The 23,653-nt window shown below is 37.1% G+C and overlaps 1 protein-coding gene across 2 annotated transcripts in view; it reads left to right on the forward strand.

The window, feature by feature from the left end:
• Positions 1–23,653, forward strand: part of SOS1 (SOS Ras/Rac guanine nucleotide exchange factor 1) — a 50,938-nt gene that overhangs the window by 21,596 nt on the left and 5,689 nt on the right. For both annotated transcript variants that reach the window (XM_082048775.1, XM_082048776.1), the window contains exons 9-18: positions 11,881–12,008; positions 12,979–13,634; positions 18,406–18,487; positions 18,897–19,019; positions 19,531–19,634; positions 20,869–21,091; positions 21,758–21,877; positions 22,181–22,343; positions 22,697–22,814; positions 23,460–23,632. In XM_082048775.1, the coding sequence (XP_081904901.1) occupies positions 11,881–12,008; positions 12,979–13,634; positions 18,406–18,487; positions 18,897–19,019; positions 19,531–19,634; positions 20,869–21,091; positions 21,758–21,877; positions 22,181–22,343; positions 22,697–22,814; positions 23,460–23,632 (1,890 nt within the window). The remainder of the gene's footprint in view (positions 1–11,880; positions 12,009–12,978; positions 13,635–18,405; positions 18,488–18,896; positions 19,020–19,530; positions 19,635–20,868; positions 21,092–21,757; positions 21,878–22,180; positions 22,344–22,696; positions 22,815–23,459; positions 23,633–23,653) is intronic.

Genomic DNA, 23,653 nt, shown 5'->3' on the forward strand with positions numbered 1-23,653 from the left:
GATCTAGGTACTCGTATTCTTGGAATGATTGTTTCAACAGCGGTAAGAGGTAATGGCAAATGACTTTTTTACAGAAAATGTCCAAGGCTTTCTCAAGCTGTTAATTTGTAAATTTAAAATCACAGTAAGATTTCCCTTCAGACTTCATTTTATTTTCATAAAAGCTTTGGTGTTCTTGCATGGTGGTTGTAAAGGTGATACCTTTCATTCAAAGGGAAGGCTTGGTTGATATATATACACTTCTTGGGCTTTTTGTAGTGGGGCCTCACATCAGCAGGGTAACAGTAAAGGCTCTGTAACATACACACAGAAAGAAAACAGCTGCAGAATGTTTTATTTGTTTATCAATTAGCATTGAATTAATAATCTTTAAGAAGTATAGAGCATTTTGAGGAAAACTTTCAAGTAGAATCTTCATTTGGGCTTAATGGAAATGCATAAGGGACACAGTTCCAAACTTAATTACTTGAGGAAATTTTGATCAGAAGTGTAAAAAAAAAAAAAAAAAATCTCTGTTCTTTTGAAGAAATCTGGGTGTGTTTGTCTTGAATGTTTGGTTGGTTGTCTTGGGATAACCTAGTAGTTAGGGCATCTTTGAGTCTGTGTCTACAGTTGTAACACCATTTTTAGTGATTTAGATCTACACATACAGTTTTGGCACGTAGCTCATCTTGTATAATGTGCTTTTTTTTTTCATTTTGGAACGTATCCTTGATCTGTTTGTCTCACTCATGGGTTTGCTCTGACTTTTCAGGCATTTTTAACATATAAGCATTTCCTTTCATGACAGTCCATTTGAGGGGAGTTATGATACTGCTTGTCTGTATTTTGTATGATAGGGGTCTGCGGAGGCATAAGGTTTCTATGCCCATACTTTTATCACACACTCTCGAAATGGAGTACCTAGTGTCTTTGCATACTCCCATGTGAACATGGTATTGTCTTACTTAATATGAAGGATTAATGCAACACAGGCATCCTGTGTTGCTTCTTACCATTGGTAATTTTAGAAGGGGTAAGAGGGCATATGTTTTTATAGAAACAGGGAATAGCTCATGTTTTCCTTTTTTAGGGCTAAGCCCACCTCCAGAAGGGTATCGGTCTTTTTGCAACTCCTGACCTAATGCTTTATGTAATAAAATTCTTGTCCTTTTTCTCGTTCATGCTTTATACACACACCCCCCACCCTATGTAAATCTGATATTGTTGGGATGGATTTTGTTCTGTATATGGTAATTGAGTTTAAAATGCTATGAAAAAGAGACAAAACCTTGGTAAAGTCGTATGTGGAAAAAAAACTTTTTATTTTCTTGAATATAGATAGATTTAAGGATAAAGGGGTTGGCATTTTTCTTTGAGTTATGTTGTGTGAACTTGCATACTTTGAAGTTAGCTCTTTAAAATGCATCTCAAAGTTACCTTCTAACTATACAGACTACAAAAACGTAAATTTCTATCCGCTGATGGTTATCCTCTTTAGAAACTAAAGACCTCCTAAAGTTTGGCAGGGCACCAGGAACACACAAATATATATACTATTTTTAGCTGAAGCTCCATGCTGTAACTTTGCTGGAAAATTAGCATGTGACTAAGGGCTGTGTTTTCCTTCAACCAGCCTGAAAGTCCCCAAACTTTTATAGAAGAAAGTAACTATATAAAATAGCAGCTTCATGTGAAACTGTGCTTTTCTGCAAATTTTCAGATAAGGTGAATTGGCTTTTCTAAATTTAGACTTTTAAGTGAAATAGCTAAATAGAAATAGCTAAACCATAATGTGTTCTGGAAAGCAGGAGAGCTAGATAGATGATTTTTTTTAAAAAAAAGCGCAGATTTGGCTGGCATGATTTACAAATGGAAACTTGTCTCTTAGCAAATATTTTTGAGTTGGAATTCTATCTATAGTGATCTTAAATTCTCAGGATGCTTTCATTTTACAATAGCATCTAGGGTGTTTTTTGGTTTTTTGTTTTTTTCAAACTTTGTTAGTAGACAATAAACTTGCCAGTCTGATTGGCAATTCAGAAATACTCCTCAATTAAACTTTTTTTTCCTTCCTCTTTCACTATGCTAATGTAACTTGGGAAAAAAAAAAAAATCTGGTTTGACAAGGTGTTCCAAGATAAGAAACAACCCTGTTCCAAACCTGATGGTATTAAATGTGTTACATGTTACTAGAGAAGGCACCGGATGGTGAAATGTTAGTAGTTTAGGACTAAGAGTATTTTTAGGTTGGTCCTGTAGGTCTCTTGCTGTGTGTCATGTTGGGCGACACATCCCAAATGATTTTGGGCTTTGACTTCACTTTCTCCGCCTTGTTTCAGCCAGGCTCACAATCCAGAGTGTAATAAATTTAATGAAGTTGGTTTGTAATCCCATCTTTAACCAGTGCAACCCAGCCCAGGGTGGAGAATCACTCAGTCTTAATTAGTTGAACTTTTGCAGTCTGCAAAGTTTTTACAGTATCTGCAATTATAAATCACTGTCTCAAAACATGTGTTGCTTGTATTTAGTACAGGCACTGTAATTAACAGGTTCTCCAGCTTTAGTTGATTCTTAATCTCCTTCAATTAATAGTAAAACCAGAAAATCAGAGATCCAGACTAGCTATGAATTATTTTAAGAAAGTATTTTTTTAGTGTCAGCAAAGGATGTTAGTTTGTCAGATCACTTTGTATGGTGTGCTTCTTTCCAAACACAGCAACTTGTAGGTACAATACTGTTTCGAAATAAAAGTAAAAGCAGAAGTATTAATGTTTTACATGTATTTGTACATGTAACTGCAGTTGAGGGTGACTTATTTTACATCCACCGGAGATAATGTGCGATTTTATGTCTCTGTGACAGGTGAAGGCCTATCTGCTGGAGGAATTTTAGCTTGACCAGACTGTTGCTAGTGTGTGATAAGCACTGCAGAGTGTGTATTAGAGTGTTTCTTGGGGAAAAAAAAAAAAAAAAAAGCCTGGGTGATGTAAAAATTTGTCTCAAGTCTAGGAGGATATTTCCTAGAATATGACAGTAGGTGAAAAATTTAAGGAACTTCGTATGGTTAAGCTGTGAGGACTTATATTACAACTGCAATGTTGTAAAGGTACAGAACATATGCATTATGGTAATACAGCCAGGTAAATGAGGTTCTGTATTTTTTCCTGCTTGTGTGGTTTCATTGACAACACTTCTCTTGCTTTTCTCCTTTAAATGCTAATGGGTTTACACTTTGTTGAGGGTTAAGATTGCGGGGTGACAATAAAACCCCGGCAGATGTATTGTTAACCCCCTCTCCCCCCCACTTCCCACTTTTTGCCCCTCCCTCTCCCCCCTTCCCACTCAGGACAGGCGATCGGGAGGAAAGGAAGGACAGAGAGAAGAGAGTTGGAAAAATTAAAAATGTTTTACTAATGCTACTAATAAGAATAGAGAAAATAATACAAAATATACAAAACCAATCTTGAAAGTCTCAGCAACTGCAGAGCCAGCAATCAAAGTCCTGGATTGGACTCTGCAGCCAACCGGAGCTGGATTCAGTCTCTCACTAGGCCTCAGTTCGCAGGGACGACTAGCAAGGTCCTCTCCTAATGTCGGCCATAAGCAGAAGGGAAAAGCAAAGGGAAAAGGGGAAAAAAAGGGAAAAGGTACAAGATCCTCGTGATCTCCCACTTTTATATGAAGTATTCACGTGAATGGAATGTTATACACAGTTGGTCAGTTTCTTGGTCACTTGTTTCTCGTCGCCCCTCTTGCGAGATGTCCATCTGTGCTTATCAATAAGTTTGCATTCCATTGCTAGGTTTACCAAAACATGTGTCTGGTTCTCCAGGAAAATGCAGTTAATATGAAGGCTTTAGCTGACAGGCAAAATTCACTGAAAGAGAAACTTGTTTTTAACAAAACCAGGACACACTTTTAAGTCAGCTGCATGTTTGGCAGCCAAATGGAAGATGATAGGGGAGAATAAAACTTTGTCACGTGTGTGTTTGTGTGTACTTTTTCCACAAACTTGCTTATTGTTAATCTAAGTAATCAGGCTCTCTGAGAACTCTTTAATTGAAAAAGTTATTCAGAATGTATTTAATTTTTTCTTTCTAGCTGTGGTACTTGATGGATTTGCGGTGTGTTTGTATCAGAGATATGTCTATGCACATGTGTATCACTTCATTTGTCAATGACTTACGTAATTTGTTATAGAGTTGTGATGGGGCTGTATGTTCTGTGGCATAGCGCTTTTTTTTCTTTATACACAGGATTTGTCTGGGCTTTTGAGAAGCAGATGTCTGTTTCCAGGGAATTTTCTAATGAGAAGTAATTACCTTGGAGAATATATTTTTCCCACTAAAATTGCTTTTCTGCAAAAGCTGGATAAAAATCTAACAAAAGTAAAAGTAAAAAAATTCCTCCTCCTAGTTTGCATATTGTCCACAGTGACACTTGAGCTGTGTTACTGTCAATCTGCTGCCAGACCAACAAGTGCTGTACTTTGATCCTTTGAAGAAGGGAGCAGGGTGGCACAGGGCCAGACTGATCTTATGTACATGATGCCTTCTTTGGGGAGTCACATGAAGCACTAACTGAACGCCGAATTTTGACTTGACTTATGTGTTTAACTGCAGGGTTCCAGAGTCCTGTTTGCTGATCAGTTTTCTAGGAATACCTGCAAGGCAAATTCTCCCAACCACTGTGGGAGTGAGGAGAGCTGTCCTGGGGCAGACTGTTCTCTGTGGCTGGTGATCTGTTCCCTGTTCTCAGTGACTGCTGCTGGTGATGCTAGATAGCTCTCCAGCTTACCTGGCAGCAGTTCATGCTGAACACACGTGGCCAAGCTCTCATGAAAACAGATGCATGTTACAGGAACTTGGACAAATTTTGATCCTTCTAAGTAAAAGTTTTGACACAAGTAGTCCATCAAGGATTGAATGTTAAGAAGCTTATCATAGCTGGGATTTTCGACTCCTATAGGATGATGTTAGTTTTTGTGACTGTGGCAGTCATGATAGAGTCCCTGATACACTTGTGTTGCTGTATAGTCTTTTAGTAGCAGTAGTGTATTTCCCTGTCCTCTTCTCCTGCCTCCATTCCTGTCACCTTCTGTACAAAAGGTAGATCCTCGGAGAGAGGTAGCACTATGGTTGAGACTTTCATATGCTTGATACCTTCAGTGGAAATGTTTCTGGATGTGGAGTTGTTGATTTTTGTCCCACTACCCGCATGCTTTCTATGTCTGCTCTTGTAGCAGTACAGGTTTGCATTTTCTGTCAATACTTCGAGATCTTCAGTGGAAGTCTATAGAAGGATGTAGGAAATAAAGACAAGTAAAGCAACAAGCTGCATTCATGGTTTCTGTAGACCAAGTCTACAGATGGGATTCTGCTTGTCATCCCTCATTTCCTCTGCTTATTTTTTCCTTAACAGGGTTCTACTATTGCTTCCCAAAGTGATCTCTGAAATTGTGAATTCATCTTATGTAGCATTCAAAAATTCATACATTTCTATCCAAACATAGAGGTACCATCCAGTTATGCTGAAGGCCTTGTGAACTTGGCTGGCAAAGATTGGATTTGAATTGTATTGTAGCAGTGAAAGGGATTTTAATCCACTTTGGAATTGCAAAAGAGAAAGGGAAGATGTTTTCAAATTGAATTGTCTTGACTATGATGGAAAATTTAGGGGAAGAAAATGGAAGATCTCAGTTACAAGTGTGGAAGCACTTAGGTAAATATTTTGTGATATTTCAAATACTGATCTAACTAAATGTTATCTATTTATGAATTTTAAATTTCTAATGTATTCTGCAGGTCTGCTAATAATGATGAGACAAACCAAAGTGACAGTAAGAAAGAAGAGAATTTCAGAGCATGAAGGCTCTGGAAGGATCTGTGTGAACTTGTACGTTTGTTGCAGAAAGGTAATGAATCTGCTGTGGAGGAGACATCAGCATATGCAAAAAAACCCCACCCATATTTTTGAAGAATGCAGATCAAATGGGTTTTCTGTACTCTGAAAAGACAAGGCCTCCTGTAAACCAAGTAACCATTTCCCTAGTAATGGAATCTGGGCATATAAAATACATATATGGCAGCTAGTAGCCTACAAAAGTCTGAATGTTTAGGAAATGGTTTTATGAGAACATCAAGGAACTTATTTAAAAATAAGGCTTCGGGTTTGTATCTATTCCTTGATGAAGGAAATGTTGATTTTGTAAGCTCAGTGAGAATTGCTCACATACTTTAATCGCTTCCCAGTTGCAGAAACTAAAAGGAAAAATAGACTCTTTTGTGCTGGGCAGCTACTCGTTGAGATTTGTAGCAGGCTAGAGTAGCACTTGAGCAGACCTAATCTGAAATATGCTCCTGACAGGCTATACACGTTTGTAGGAATGCTAGTGGCAAATTTGCCCTGTAAGAAACCTGTTATGGAAAACTTTGAGCTATTGAATTGGTGAACCATCAATGGATAGATTTCTTTGTGATATATATGTTTCTGAGTAGCTCTTCTTGACTTTTCCTCAGCGTACATCCTGATTTGAAAAGTAGTACTTACTTCAGAGTAGTGTAATTTATTTCTGAAACAGATTTATTTTAATTTCATTTCACCCCCTCCCCAAACAAGAGCATCCACATCAAGTAATCAAAGTATCAATTCCATAAATTCACTTGCTCCTTTAGTCTAAATGGTTTCACCTTTTTGGGCTCAGGTGAATTTTGATGTACTTAAATTTCACCTGTATCTTTGAGATCTATGTTAAGTCACATCATCAAGCTGTGAAAGAACTGGGAAGCTTGCACTAAAAGTTGAAATGCTTCTTATTTTCCTCTGTTTTAATGCTTTACTTCTACAATATGCTTCCCAATGGGCTGACCATTTTTTGTATTATGCGAGTTAAAACTTCATGTGAATTAAAAGATGAGGGCTTTTTAGCTCATATCTCTTTTACAATATGCTGGAGGCTTTTTGTAACTAATTATCTGATACCTGACTTTTGATATTTGACATGTTTGCGTAAGAATGTGTGATTAAATGTAACTTTTAAAAATTAAACTGAGAAAGCATAGTTAAACTTTAAAGTGTTCACCTTTACTTCAATAATATATTAATTTCTGTTCGACTCTCAATGCAAACACTTCTGCTGTAATATATATAAATAAACAATTACAGATGTATGCACATTTTTACTGCACTGTGCTCAAAATTTTCTGAGTTGATGTTGAAAACAAAATGACTTTTGAAATTCCAACGCATTAAAGCTGTGTGTGTACGTCTAGAAATATGGCATGGAGTTTCCTTTAAGCTTCAAGTGTGAAGTGCCTTTTAATTTTTCAGAAACGTGTAGTGTTCCCTGCAGTTGACCCCAATTACTATTGCAGATTATTCCTGATGCTTTCTGAAAATTAAGGTTTCTGCATATGAGGGCACTTTTTTCCCCAGCATACTGCTGGTTTGGACTGAGTTTTTTCTTATTTGGAGGAATTGCAGAAAGTCAAAAAAAGCACTTGGGCAGGTCAGTGCTATTGAGCCAGCTTCCAGGATTCTTTTATGTCAGAGTGCCAGCAAACCTGCCTGCCTGCGTTTGTCAGAGGAGAAACCATGTTCATTTCTATGCTTGATCATAAAATAGCCTGTTTCAGGATTGCATTTGGGTAGGTACCCTGTTCTCAGAAACATGTTGAAGAAAATGGTGAGGCATTAGAACAGAAGCTAGAGTCCCTGCTGTCAGTGCGCTGCAAGATCTCGTGAACGAGAGCAGGTAGCCAGGTTACACTGTGGATCAGGCTTGCTTTGCCAGCTATACGAGCATTCTGTTGCCTTGCTGTGGCCTTCAGGATGTCTGAGAAAATTAGACAGTGGATTTTGAAGAGGTTTCCCTGAACCATTACTACTTTGAGTTCATTCTTAGTACTGCTGTGTGCAGCCTCCACCTGTAATGTGGGACAGTTATGCACTGAACTACTTGGATTAATGTTTTGAGGGACAGTCAGTATTGTTGGCTCTGTCAATCAAGTGATCTTGAGTTAAGCCTAAGCAAATTCAGTTGTAGTTTCCCTGCCTCCCATATGCTGGTATGTCTTCTGTGCATAGGAGCTGGTTTGCAATCTCCTCCCAAATGAACTGGGGAACCCGCAGTTAAGAGATTTCAGTGGTTACATTTAGAATAATCTTCTAGGAAGACAGAAGTCTAGATTGTGATATAAGACTTTAAGTACAAGATTTTATATCCATTGTGACACTTACTAGTATTATCTGCATATTCTCATCATAAGTATAAACATATTTTCTGTCATTGCCTTTCTAGATAGATGCTTTCCTGACAGTGTAAGAGAAGGACTACCATAGTTTAATTTTGTACCGCATGAGGAGGATTTCTTTTCTATCTGTTTGGAATTTCCTGGTTTTATAAATATCTAATTCTTGTGTAATGCAATCGGTAGAACAAATACCTTGTTTTCTATTTCTTGATAATTTCCTTAGCAGTCTATTTTCCAAGTTTGTTTTCCTTGAATGGCCAGGATACTATGCCTGTAGTATTGTGAATCATTATAATAATTATAAACCAATTTTTTTCTCATAAGATTATTAAAACCCACAATGACTATAATACTGTTGGTAATCAGAAATCTGCATCTCCTTCCTGTAATACAGGATTTTTCACAGGGCACCTTTTTTTTTTTTTTTTTTTTTTTTTTTTAAAAAGGCACACTTATTTAGCATGTACCTGATTCTTTCATTAGGGGGCACTGCACAGCTATAGAAGAATCTGTGGGATTTGCAGAGAAACTTGGATGCGTTTCCAGTGATGCCATTTCACTTGCCCTAACCTCCTCTTCCAGACTGTCTGGGGACAGTGTAAGATGAAAGTCACTGCTGTAATTTAAGCTCAGTTCTGACTAGGACTGATTTTGATAGCAGTTTATGGTAATTATGCAGTGCTAGAATATAAACTTTTAAATTCCTTTTCTGTGTGCAGAGAAGTGTCTTCGTAATTCACAGCACTGTCTGATTTGCCATTAGTGTTGTTCTAATGCTTAAGAAGGTGCATACTTGTAGACACTGCTTTCTAAATGTTAAAGCTGGAGCATAATTACACTCGCTAGACTTCGATTTAGTTTGTATATACAGTTGGAAATATGAGTTACACCCAATGGATCCTGATGGAGAAATGTTAGTTTTAAACAATTGCTTTCTCTCCAGCACTGTATAGAAACATTTAATTTGCTTTTGGACATGGTATTTTCTGTGAATACCGAACTTTTTGCAACTGAACAGACATTGCTGTAAAAAGCATTTTATGAACTCTGCACAGGAGCAGAATGCATTGCAGTAAGGAGTGTTAATCTGTACCAAAATGTTTCTGAATAGAATGTACAGTGAGTCATTTTTTTTCAGGGTACTTGAGTTGTTAAGTAATCAGAAGTTTTCCCAATGTAGCACCTTTATAGGGGGTTATTTTTCTGTTTCTTTGGTTAGGGCTCCCCTTATACACATTAGCCTACACTTGCAGAGGTTTTTTGTGAGATTTTTCCAGATTTCAAAAACTTTCTTCTTTTGGGCTATGGGCCATTTTTGTTCTGCCTTATGCAAAGCACAGTGCATCTGTGTTAGTTTGACTGGAGCATATAGGTTATAGAGATAGTATTAAAAATAAGGAAATAATTTCATAGGCTTTGTTACGTATTAAGTCTAGTTTTAGTTGATTTTTGTCCTGTGTTTTGTATGCCTTTTGCTCCTTACTCTGTCTCCTGTGCTACCTTTACAAGCAAATGGTAGAATATTGTAGGATCTAATAGGGCCTGTTTTCAAGGAGTCTTGGCTAAAATAATTTTATCCGTTGTTGAAAGGTAGCTACCCAGAGATGTTAGGAAATCCAGCCAAACTCTCTTGATGGAAGTTGGCAAAGAGGCAGTGCACAAGGCAAAGAGCCTCCTTTGAACTCCTGTGCAGGAAAGATGCAGAATTTTAGAGGTAGTTCCACATTTTTCTTAGCTTGCTTTCAGGACTTCTGCCAGCAGTGCTGCATCTGCCTCATCTGAAGCCATCGCTAAACCTAGATGATCTGCACAATGGAAGCAAAGGGAAGATTATACTTTTGTGTTAAATCTAGAGAGTAGAGGAATATGATGAGCGTAGTCTGTTTTTTCTTGGGGTGATGTGTTCTCCCCGAGACCTTTTGTGAAATAATGTCTGCTGTGGTGCATTGTCAGCCCTATTTCAGTGGTTGTTGCATGAATAGGCACTCATGCCTAATGGCGCTTAGGTCGGGAGTATGCCAGATTATGCTACATGAACCAAAGCTGCCTAGAATAAACCTTGTGGTCATCCTTATGGCTGAAAACACAAATAAGGTAGTCTGTGGCACTGACAGCTTTTGCACTGAGTGATTATCTCTGATCGGGGGAAAAAATTAATGCTATTCTGTGACCTTGTCAAGTGTGAGTATGTTGTATTCAGTTGACTTTTGGAGGACAATACACTTCACACTGGAAGCAAAGAGTGTGATTGTGCTGTTTTCAAGAGTGTCTGTTATTGTGGTGCATGCAACCCTGTTGCTTCGCTTTTGAAAACGATGTCTGTCAAACAATCTTTCAGTTGTGTAGAGCCAGTTCTTGGTGTGTAACCTGTATATAATTGTTATCTCTGTTTTATCTGTAAGCCACAGCTGTAGTCAGCATTTTTTTCACTGACTAAGATGTGAAACATGTTAATGCTTAAATGAAGATTTAAGATGAAAAACATGGCAGATCTCATTTCATAAAAAGGTGATAGTTAGACACAAAATAGTAGTATTAACCCTTCTTGTACAGTTTTAGTTTATAACTTTGTTATACTTTTTTTACATAGTTTAAGAAAAATTTGGTTACTATATGAATTGCTTAATGTAGCTGTGTGCTCAGATAAGGACTTAGGTACCCTGGTTTTACAAGGTGGCTGTAATTAGATGCTCTCATGTTTTCTGATGAACAAACAACCCCTCCATGGAAGAAGAACACTTGCATGGAGCATGTGATGAAGGAGTAGCTGGGGCAGTGGGATTTATTTATTCTGGAGAAAAGGAGGCTCAGTTGGAGGGGAAACCTTCCTGATGTCTTTGTGTGATGGAATGGGGAAGACAGAAATACTTCTTACACTACATAGTGCTTCCAAGTATTCCACTGTGAGAAGTCAATAAGGGAAATCCTGATAGGCTATTACGAAAAAAAAAATTCACCATGAGGGATTTCAGACATTGGAACAGATTGTCCAGAAAGGTCATGGATTCTCTATCCTGAGAGCAATTCAAAACTCAATATGGCCCCAGGCAACCTGATCTCTATGTTGGCTGTGCAGTTGAGCAGAAGGTTGGCTAAGATAATCTCCAAGATCCCTTCCAGCCTGAAATATTGATTAGACTGTTGTTAGTGAGGTAAGAGCCCTAGTAATCTTTTGTTTATTAATGAGTGAAGGGGTTTTGCTGAGCTTTAGGTTCAGCTTGTCTGTTCCAGGAGTGTTTGTGCATGTTGCAAATGTACAGACATCCCACAGATTTGATCTTGTGCTGTAGAACACTATGTATGGGGATCTTTCTCCTCTCTTGTTTCTCTTAAGATTTAACACCTCTGATGGGTTATTGTTGTTGAGATGTAAGGTAGAGTTTGGAGGTAAAGTGTGCCTGAGCACGTCTGTGTCCGGGGAAATATTGACTTCTGCTCTCTTTTTACTGCGATGAAGATTCTAGCAGATAGTTGTCTCTCTCGCCTGTGTCAATAATGCACCTGGTTACTCCATTAACTTCAATAACAAGCAGGAGCATGCAAAATCAGCAGATGGTTGGATTTCTTCTTCCTAGGTCAAACTTCTGGATTTGCGCATACCAAAATGCTTGTAACACTTTTTGTATTTGACTTTCAACGTTCACAGCAATTGGAAGAAAAAAGTGAGGATGAAGAGGATAAAGAGTGCTTAAAGCAAGCAATAACTGCCCTGCTAAATCTTCAAAGCAGTATGGAACGGATATGCTCCAAAAGTCTTGCAAAACGAAGGCTTAGGTAAACATGTTTCCATTTTTCCTGCTTTCTGCTCTTAATGCTTTGCTATAAATCCAGGGCTCCCCATTTCCTCTTTTAGTAAACAATGAACAAAATAGTTTGTGACAACCCTGCTTTTTCAGAGGAAGTGACATCGAAGCCAAGATAGTTTGTTATTGTTTTAAAACCATTCGAGTTTCTATGTGTCCTTGCATACTGGTAGTCGGGACATTCTGAGAATTCGCTGGTATGTAGAAAGTTATGGCATTTGTGGCTAATTATGCTCAGAAAATAGATATGCACTTTAAAATATTGTAAAAGTACATTTCTCTGTAATTAGAAGGGAATGTTCTTGAATTCGAAACTACTTAATCTACAGAGTTTTTTGTGCAACGGCTGGTTAGAATTACCAATGGATAGTAGAAATAGATGCATAGATAACTAGTACTTGCACTTTGTAGCAAATTCTTGGATTATACCATCTACTGTTTGATTTAATGCTGATACTTGTGCAGTTATTTAAACATATTAAAACTTTGCTTTTGCTCTTAAAATTGTTTCAATTTTTCTTTACCAAACAAGTTCTGTGCTGCAAAGTGTAATCTTTAGGCTTGGATGTGAATGCATTTAACAGCTTATTTTCTCTGAATGTGTTTTTTTCAAATTAATGCAGTCTAAAATTGTTTGTTGGCTATGGAAATCAGTGGTTTGTTAGGTTAAGAAGCTCTAACGGCTTTCCTGCTTCTGGTTGCATGTGCTTATGCAAAACATTTACTGCATAGAAGATAAGTAGAAAATTTATCAGGTGAGGTATTTAAGAGCAGCATTAGTCCAGGCTTGCAGTGACACTGATACTGAGTGCTGAAATTGCATTCTCAGTGGAATTCTCACTACTCAGGAAGATGATCTTATGTTTTTGCTGTTAGTGGTGATTGTGGTTTTTAAATACATGTATACTAATAGGCTACCTTTCTCCCATCCTTCACTGAAGTGAATCTGCATGCCGATTCTATACTCAGCAGATGAAGGGGAAACAGCTAGCAATTAAGAAAATGAATGAAATCCAGAAAAATATAGATGGTTGGGAGGGTAAGGACATTGGACAATGCTGTAACGAGTTCATCATGGAAGGAACACTCACGCGTGTAGGAGCAAAGCACGAGAGACACATATTTCTGTTTGATGGCTTGATGATTTGCTGTAAGTCAAATCATGGCCAACCAAGACTTCCTGGTGCTAGCAATGCAGAATATCGTCTAAAAGAAAAGTTCTTCATGCGAAAGGTACAGATCAATGATAAAGACGACACTAATGAATACAGGCATGCTTTTGAAATCATCCTAAAAGATGAGAACAGTGTCATTTTTGCTGCTAAATCAGCTGAAGAGAAAAACAACTGGATGGCAGCATTGATATCTTTGCAATATAGAAGCACACTGGAAAGGATGTTGGATGTAACAATGTTGCAGGAAGAAAAAGAGGAGCAGATGAGATTTCCAAATTCTGAGCTTTATAGATTTGCAGAACCCGACTCTGAAGAGAATATTGTGTTTGAAGAAAACATGCAACCCAAATCTGGAATCCCCATCATCAAGGCAGGAACTGTTGTGAAGCTAATTGAGAGGCTGACTTACCACATGTATGCAGGTGAGGCACTTCATTTATTTTGGCCAAAACTCAAGGTAGTGACTAGTTTATGTTTATCTTTCTATGTTAAATGTATGCAGCAAAATATATAAAGCGTCTAGAAAGTGAATGTGCTTTGCAGGGTGCAGATTCTAACATGCTTTTTGAGTTAAGGTTTTGAGATCTGAATATGCACTTCTGTAGCTGTAGCAATTTAAAATATGAATTCTGTTTGGCTGAAGGTAGCAGAATATGCATGTGCATAAGATTATTCTTATGCAAGAGACGAGGGTGTGGGAGCCTGCAGAAGTTGAGCTCTAGACAAAACTTTTTCCTCTGTGCACCACGTTGCAAGATTTAGCTTCCCTTGAGACTTGCAAAGCTGGTGGCACATGGAACACTGTGGGAGAGAGTTGTGTTTTCAGTTAAGGATTGTACTTCATCAGCTGTTACCTGTGGCTGTGCCGGTGTGTAATGAAAAGGCCAAATATCAGCTTGCTAGAAGCAGTCACGTGCATAATTTGGCCCCAGAACTTTGCCTTAATTGGAATTTCCATGGGAATTTGGTTTCAGGTTTCTGTTTGTGTTGAAGATACATCAAAGGCATTTATGTGATCACCCAGTGCAACCTCAGTGTGTGGAGTTTTTCTTTATTATTTCCCAAGTTTTTCATAAGCTGTGCTGAAAAGCATGGGTTTGGGTCTTGTTTTTTTTTCCTTTATTTTTTTTTTTTATTCTACCTGTATGTCAGTTATTCTAAAACTTCGTTCATCTTCATATTAGCGTTTCTCATATTCAACTGTAGATTCTTCTTTTTTTCCTTCCCCCCTTTATTCTTTACACTGATTATCCTAAACTGTTCTGCAGCTCAATCCTGGATACCCTGCATAGACCAGGAATTTTTGGAAGTGGGGAGTAAGCAGAAGATAATTAATGTAGTTTAGTACTTCTGTTTATTTTTAAAATGCTTTTAAATACATCTGTTTACTCCATTACTTTTATCGTTCTTCTCCACACTTTCCTCAGTTGAGCTTTCCTAACATTTATCAGAAACTCAAATGCAATATTGTGCTGGCAGTTTTGTGCCTGTTTTGGTTTTCTTGTAACTTTATAAACTTTTAGCTCTTGGATTTGGATTTTACAGGCGTGATTTAGGACGTAATTTTATGGTTTGGGAAGTTAAAATAAAACAATTCAGCCTTTGAGAAAGGAAGACGCTTTTTTTTTTTTTTTTTTTGAATGCTAGTATTGTATTTGGCAGAGAATTAGCAAAAATAGTGCCCTTGTGAACATTAGCTTTGTTTTGGCTAAGTTGTGCACCACTGGAAATCGCCCTTTCCATACACACTGGGACTTAAGCATCACTGCAGGTGCTAGCAGTGCTCTTCACATGTTGTGTCTATCCAGGGAGCTGCAAACTACATTTTCCAGCTCTGTAAAACAGAGAAAAACCTGGTTTTAAGGAACATATGGCTTGTTGAAATATGTCTCCTGTATTTTTATATATATATATATATATATATTTTTTTTTTTTTTTACATCTACATCTCTTTTTGGCCCTTCTAGCATGTGGGACTTCAAGGAAGAATTCAGATCGATTTATTAGATTCACCTTCATCTACGGTCATTTGAATCTCTGCTTGTAACAGCCCCTTTTTAATAATACTTTAAGTAGGTTGCTTGAACCTTGACATTGTAGGTATGTGAGACATTGACCAAACTATTGAGTGACAAAACTGAGAACATGGGTCCTGTGAGACAAGCTGAAAGACTTTGACCAGAAAAATAGAAATGGTTGTCTTGTGATGTATTTAGCCTGTCTTTGTAGCCTTAAAAATATCAGTGCAACATACATGTACCTGATGCTGAATTGCTAGGTTGCATGTAATTTCTTAAGACCCTTATCTTTCATTCTGTGCCTTTTGTTTTATAATTGCTTTTCTGGGAGGAGAAATGTCATCGTTCTAACCATTCAGTGCTGTCTTTTCCAGGGGAACAAAGAAATAGAGATATAGTGACTCGGCCAAAAATGCTCTGTTGTACAGGAAATGAGGTCCATTTACTATGTAAATCATTCAGTGTTTTGATGCATTTTATGAGGTGCAGTGAGTAGGGCAACAACTTTCCATAGTAACCCTTTGGCTCTTTCATACACCTGTCAGTTTTGTTCAAGGCTTCTGTTTTGCTTGGAGATGTGGGAAGATGAGTACTCTGGTGTTATCTAGACAAACAGCTACAAAGTATAGAAATGCTTTTCTTGACCTACATAGGATTTTGTATGCATGATTGTAATCTTAAAATAATTTATTGACTTTAATTCATATGCCAAAATAGCAAGCCCTTACTTTTCAAGGCAACTTTTCTCAAATGTAATGTGACTGGTTATGGCAGCCCTTCATCTGACAGTCTGAAAACAGTGTTTACCATAGCTGTGACTCTTCTCTAGGTTTTTATCTTTGTCAGTCAAATACTAAAAGGAATAATTACAGATATAATTGTAGAGGTGGTCCCAATTTGTTTTAAGTAGCTGAAGAGCAATTTAGTTAGTTGCTTATGCACAAACCAGCTTGTCCTTTGTTTTGCTGTGGAACAGGAGCAGCCCAGTATAGGCCAGCTCTAGTGAAGTGGCGCTGCCAAGAGTAGGAGGCATCCAGGACAGAGCGACAGCTCTGGTGGCCCCTTGGCTGCAAGGTGCAGCAGACTGTCCAAACCACCCTGTCTGTGCTGGAGCAGCAAAGTAGGGAGAAATCTCCTCTGCATCTTTCCATATATTTTTACATGAGAGAAACTGCCCTTGATTAGAAATTGAGGTTCTGACCCTATTTTCATATTCTTGTGGGTTTTACTTGTTTCAATGTGTTTCTGCGTTCATTATCTCCTCCTTTGCTTGATTCCTGTTTAAGAGCAGCTGGGTTAAGTGGTACCAAGATTTGAAAGTCATGGCATTTTTTTTTTTTCTCTGTAAGGCAGTGCTCTTCTATTTTTAAAGCTTTGATATGTTAAAAGTGCTTGTGCGTCATCGTAGTGTCCGTTTCCTTTCTTGAGGAATTCAAGGGTGATTATTTATAAATTCTTGTAGAACAAGTTATTGTTCTTTTTAAGCTTTCAAATTGGCTGTGTTGAAGAGAGAATTATCACATGAGCAGACATCCTGACTGACTAGTGTTGTCTGCATTTTTTTTGTACTCTATTTTGAGTTAGAGATTTTGCTAGTAAGATAACAAGATTAGATTCTATTTTCTTATCTACTTCATTTGAATTTCAATATGTATCATGGATTTAAACACAGACCCTACCTGTAAATAACAATAGCTATGACTCAGAGCTTGCCATGATCTGAAAATGTTAATTGGTATGGAGGCTTTCTTTTCCATGTAGACAAAGTCTATTTAGGGTGGATGTGGTGTACAGAATGCAAGCTGTGGAAGTGAAATACTGTGCTTACTTCTGTAGTTGTTTTTTAGGACAATAAAAATTGTGTGGTTTCATGATGAGGATGATGGGGACAGGGATGACATTGTTCTTGCAAAAGGATTTGAAGCTTTGCCTTTGAAAACAATTCTAGGCTGTACAGTTTCAAGGAGAATTGGGAGAGGTGTTACGATAAAAATGGCGTAATGAAGGCCAAAGAAATGGTAAAGCAGAATAGTTAATTGTTTTAGAAATCGGAACTGGCATACAACAGAAATGCAAAAAAATGCTGTGTTATACAATACATGGTCAATCTGTGCAACGCACCACAATAAACTGCTGCCAAAGTGAGGAGCTTAGTAGGATCTAAGGTAGAATGTTCTTTCAAATGGACAAGATGCTGTTAAGGAGGATTTTTAAAAATCTCCTAAAAACCCATATTGTAGGGAATATGTCTAAGGGCTTAATATAGTTTTAGGTCAAATAACGCAGGCGGTTTTTTTCTTCATTGCAGTCTGCAGGAATTCCTGCTTCAAGTCTTGTGTGCTCCTCTTCAGCTACTCTGTGTTAGATAAATTACCAATTAGGGCTTGTTTTTAAAATCTGTATATGGATGTAATATATGCAAAGCCATTGCAACCCACTCATTAATTTTGTCCAGTGATAACAGTGTTAACCTTATTTCTGGCCAGCACTGTGCAGTGCCAGTGTTGTCACTGCATTTCCTCATACCTGAAAACAAAGGGGCTTGCTTTCATAGTTAAGGGAGACACTTCGGTTTTCTGTTTTGTAAAATCCATTTGAATACTTAAATGAACTCACATGTAATTAGTCAATTTAAATAAAATCTGTTGCTTTTCCTGAAGTGAAATAAGTTTAACCTCTAATGTATAACTGCCAGTTAACTTCAAAAATGTCTAGCCTGCTGTAACCATGACTGGTTATCAGGAGCACTAATTTAGGTAAAACATTCTCCCCTTGAAGAGGTCATTTCTATCCAATGCAAAGTCACTTGCTGTGTCTTTTAAGTTATCTTGTCCTGATCATTGTCAAAACCAAAGTTGTTTACTAGATGGCTTATAAATAAAATCATCTACTTATTATTTTCAAAGTTGTTGAAAAAAATGCAGTCTTTTAATAACTGAACAGAGAGAAAAAAATGTTTTGCATTTTCAACAGAATAAAATTTGGCATTGAGTTCTGCTTTGCATGGCTATTTTAAGAGGTTCAGAATTGTTACCCAAGCAGCCTGGTTGACATCATCTTCTATATAAATTGATAGGCTGACATCCTTAATTTTAAAGGATACTTAAAGTTATTGTAAAGTATAGAAAAAATTAGGTAATTGCTGACATGAACATAACATTATTCTTTGTCTTAGATCCCAACTTTGTTCGGACTTTTCTCACAACATATAGATCTTTCTGTAAACCTCAAGAGTTGCTGAGTCTGCTAATAGAAAGGTATGCCACTGTTCAAAATATTGTTCATATGAAGTGTAAGTTAAAAAAAAAAAAATTTGGAGTAGAGCTTGTAAAATTACTGTTTTCCAGTTGGTTTTTAATCACTCCAAACTCTTTTTAAAAAGTTGTCAGATTCAAGGATTGCAAGGAAAATGTGTAAGCTATATCTAGAAGCTTTAGGATTGTTCAGGTAGCTCCAGTAACTTCTAGCATCCCACTGTTTTGTGTTTGAAATCTGTATAGTTATTGAATTTAGCAAGTCTTCTGATGTGCTTACCAAGCTGTAAGATTCTGATGTGTAGAAACATTCTGAATTTGAAGTTATCGTTAATTAACATTTTATTCTTACATGCTGTGAGCAAGATTAGCGTAATAGGAGCCTAGTCCTTACACCCATCTTCTATGCTAGATTTGAAATTCCAGAGCCTGAACCAACAGAAGCTGATCGTATTGCTATGGAGAACGGAGACCAGCCTATTAGTGCTGAGTTAAAAAGATTTAGGAAAGAGTACATTCAGCCTGTGCAGCTACGGTGAGTACTGCATCAATTTGAGCTAAACCAGCTTCCTTTAAGTTTTCTGAAGTACCATCTTTTGGATGCAGTGGCTCTTGGTGTTACCAGTAGCCTTTCTTGCAGGTGCTTTGATAGAGAGTGTGCCTGAGCAGTCAGGCATTTTGACTTTGCTATTGAAAACCTGGTGGGAATTTGAATTAATTGCACGAAAAGCCTTAGCAAAGGCTTGTACCAAGTTTTAGACTATTAATGTGGAAATTAGTTTCTTACACTCACCATTTTTTTATCTGTGTTTCTTTACAGATGTAGGCGGAGAACATTTTAGATAATGTTATTTTTATGAACAATAGTATTACTCTGACTTGTTTAAATTTAAAGTAGAATAATTCTTACAGCTGGTTGCTGGTGAAATGCAGACAGTAGAATAATTGCATTTGGTCTGTTGATTCTGATATTCCTGTGAGTCCTCACCTACTTAAAACTTTGAAATGCTAGACCTAGAGTGCTTACTTACCCTTTACTTTTGCAGAGTTTTGAATGTATGTCGACACTGGGTAGAACACCACTTCTATGACTTTGAAAGAGATGCTGATCTTCTACATCGTTTGGAAGAATTCATTGGAACAGTAAGAGGTACTTGTGGTTTAAGTGTTGGCATTTATCAGAAAGCCTCTCTTTTCAAAGGTATGGAATGGGATCACTTTTCCTTTCACTGAGCAGATAAAAAAACCCAGGACTGACTGCTTATTAAATACTTCACAAAGATCACAACCCTAAATTATAAATAAATAAGAACACAACAAACCACCAAGCAAACAAAACAAAATAATGATGACAACAACAAAAAACACACAAAAAAACAGACACACAAAAAAACCCACACACAACCCCAAGCACTATTATTCTAAGTCTGGCCCCTGTTCAGAAGAATGAATGTTATTTACATCCTGATAAATAAGTGTTGGCATTGTTATAAAGGGACTGAAATAATGCAAAATAATAAGAACTAAGGAATGAACAGGACAGAATAATTGTTGGATTGCCCTCTTAAACTATACACAGGGGTAATTTTTGTAAATGTTTGATGGTGGAAACTACCATTTCTTTGAAGCAAGGGTTTTCCAGCTATTTCTCAGTGCATATTAGACCTGTAGAACACTTCCAGTTGTGATTGTACAGATCTTTCCTGTTCCGTTGGAATAAAAACTGAGACAGCTACAGGAGCAGTTTGTAGGAAAATATTCTGTTAGAGAAGTATTTAATGGTTATTTAGCAATTAAAAAGAAGGGGGAAAATGAGCCAGCTAGTTTAATGTGTATTACTGGTAAATTTTCAATGGACTTGCCATCTCATGCGTGAAATTATTTAGGTGTAGAGTTAAACAGGGATTTGGCCTTTGGGTTTTATTCTGAGCTTTGATGCTAAATTCAGTAAAGGAAGAAGCTTCTCCATGTTTATTTTTTTGCCCTCATATGTTATCTGAGGTAAGCATGTACTCTTGCCCAAAGTATAAAGTCCGGGGTTTTTACAGAAGTGCATTTCAGGCAAAAGAACTTTAGTTCCCATTGTAAACTCAGAAGAGAAAGAAAAGCACTTGATTTGGAGCAGGAGCCTAATTTGGATGTTCTGAATTGTGCTTTGGCAAACTCTGTGTGCTCAGCATTGCCTGTTGGAGAACTCCTCTTTATATTTTTGAATGTTTTGAGACTTGTGTGAGAATACTACTTAACATACTTCTAAAGAATATACAGTTGCTTTAATTTAGTAGGTTTTGGGTTTAAATCCAAAGATTTCTAAATTATACTGACCTCTTTGGTGGAAAAACAGTATTAAGAGTAACTAAATAGTAATTTTCTCTCTATGCCAGGGAAAGCCATGAAGAAATGGGTTGAATCAATCACAAAGATAATAAACAGGAAAAAGCAGGCACAAGCCATTGGGCCAAGTCACAACATTACTTTTGAGAGCCCACCTCCGGCGATTGAATGGCACATAAGCAAACCAGGACACACAGAGACTTTTGACTTGCTCACTTTGCATCCAATAGAAATTGCTCGGCAGCTCACTTTACTTGAGTCAGATTTTTACAGGTAACTTTCTTCCATTGAAAAACACATGACACAAACAAAAATATTCTCCAGCATGAAATTGTTTCTGCGGGCACCTGCTGTGAACCCCCACGGTAGGTCAAGGGACTTTACCAATGCTGTATATTAATTGCTATTAAAAAAAAATAGTCTGAAAACCAGTATTTGTCTTATTCTCTCCAAGTTAATGTGCAGTAAACGTGATTGATGCATACTGTTAACTGCATTGTTCTGCAGGTTTCTCCTCATGTTTTCTGAGTAGATCAACTTTTGAGAAGTACAAACATTAATTAAATCAGTTTTCTTCATACCCTAGTTTGTGAAGCAAATTATGGACCATATCAGATCACACCAGCTGTCTGTGAGAGGTTCTCCAGGCATTGGAAGCTCGCGTGTTATGGTGAATGAGATGTAGACTTCATTCTTCATTTAGATAGACTAAGACAGTTAATACTTACATAAATTAAGAAATATTTAAACACTGAACAAGAAGCATAGAAATAACAGTCACTTAGTCATGTTGGGATCCTAGCATTATAAAAGAGAAGTGATACCTTAAGAGTTTATTTCCAGTGAATTTGGAATTAATATTTGGAAATAAAGAGTTTTGGGAAAATAATATCTTCTTTCATGCTTTTAGCTATATTTTTGATGCATCTACTTTTCTAGAGCTGTGCAGCCATCTGAACTAGTTGGAAGTGTGTGGACAAAGGAAGATAAAGAAATTAATTCTCCCAACCTTCTCAAAATGATAAGGCATACAACTAACCTCACTTTGTGGTTTGAAAAGTAAGTGACTTTCCTGAATCTGCACCTACTCCATTTCTGGACATTTACAGTCCATTCAGAAATATACTGTGTAAAATTCTGTTGTGGGAGAATTCCAGTTTTAAGTTATGATTAGATGCTACAGCTGGTCCTTGCAAGAATTTTACCAGCTTTTTATTCTCAGAATATTTTCAAATATTTTTTCTCTAAATGTTTTCAAAACTTTGATAAATTTTGCATATTTGTTTTTGCTACAACTTAATATTTGAATTTGGAAAACTTGTCAATGCTTTAATACAAAATCAAATTTTCTTGTGCATTTAGATGCATTGTAGAAACAGAAAACCTAGAGGAAAGAGTAATTGTAGTGAGCCGGATAATTGAGATCCTGCAAGTTTTTCAAGAGCTAAACAACTTTAATGGTGTCCTTGAGATTGTCAGTGCTATGAACTCTGCAGCAGTGTATAGGTTGGATCACACATTTGAGGTACAGTGAAATGTTTTCAATTTTCGTTATGGAAGTGTAATGCAGTGCACCTTATCTACACTAAAAGCCTGTCTTTTCAGTAGACGTGTCTTTCAAAGAAGCAGCAAGGAAAGTAAATCCCCCAACAAATGAACCAGTCGGGGTGGATAATAGAGAGGGTTTTTCTCTTGGTTTCAGAAGCAAGAAATCAGTCCTCACTTAAGCAGAAAAAGGCAGCAAGATCCTGAGGTGGTGGTACACTCCCCTCATGGTCACTGACTTAAATATTAGTGGGAGACCTTTACTCTCAGTATTGTTTCTGGGGTACACCTTTACCTGTCTTTCCAAACAACCTGCTTTATCTCTCTTTTTAGCAAATTCCAAGTCGCCAGAAGAAGATTTTAGAAGAAGCTTATGAGCTAAGTGAGGATCATTACAAGAAATACTTGGCAAAGCTCAGGTCCATAAATCCCCCTTGTGTGCCTTTTTTTGGTAAGTACATTTGGTTTGAATGAGCTGTATCATGCATAAAAATTTGGAAAATATTGAGCTAGGGCACTAAACAGAGTTTCAATAGGACAGTTGGGTTTGAATTTCAGGTGCCCAGATATTAATTGCATATATGTGAAAGAAAAATTTAAGTGATTAATTGCAGTTGTTATTTGCAGTAAAAATAAATCTGTGATTTCTTGTTTACATATTTTCTCATTTTTATTTTGAATGTGGTTTAAACTGTGTTATGACCATAAATGCCTTAAATGGAGCTTAGCTGGAGTCTCTAATGGAGTAGAGCTGAATTGAGTCAGAACAGTTGAGAAAAAGAGTTCAGTGTACTCTTGTCTTGCAAAATGCTGATAGTGTTCAATTGTGTGAGTTTCATGAGCAATAGAAAGATGCAAAGAGTTTGAGATTTTGATGCAAAAAAGGTACCTTTCTGGAAAATGCATATTAAAATGTTTAAATTGTTCCCTTATTTGAAAATTAGGTGTGATTATTTTATTGAGCCTAAGAAAGACTTTTTCTAAATAATTAGGGAGTACATAAATTAAATTCTTTAAGAATTCTTTATATTCCAGTCATGTGACTTCTTCCTTGTTTTGTACTATATATTAAGAACCTCTTCTTTGTGCTCTTTAGGAATTTACTTAACTAACATTTTGAAAACAGAAGAAGGCAACCCTGAATTTCTAAAGCGACATGGGAAAGAACTTATAAACTTCAGCAAGAGAAGAAAGGTAGCTGAAATAACAGGAGAGATTCAGCAGTACCAGAACCAGCCATATTGTTTGAGAGTGGAATTTGACATCAGGGTAAGTGGCATTATTTCCTTG

Source organism: Streptopelia decaocto (assembly GCF_964273445.1).
Source record: "Streptopelia decaocto genome assembly, chromosome: 3".
NCBI lineage: Eukaryota > Metazoa > Chordata > Aves > Columbiformes > Columbidae > Streptopelia > Streptopelia decaocto.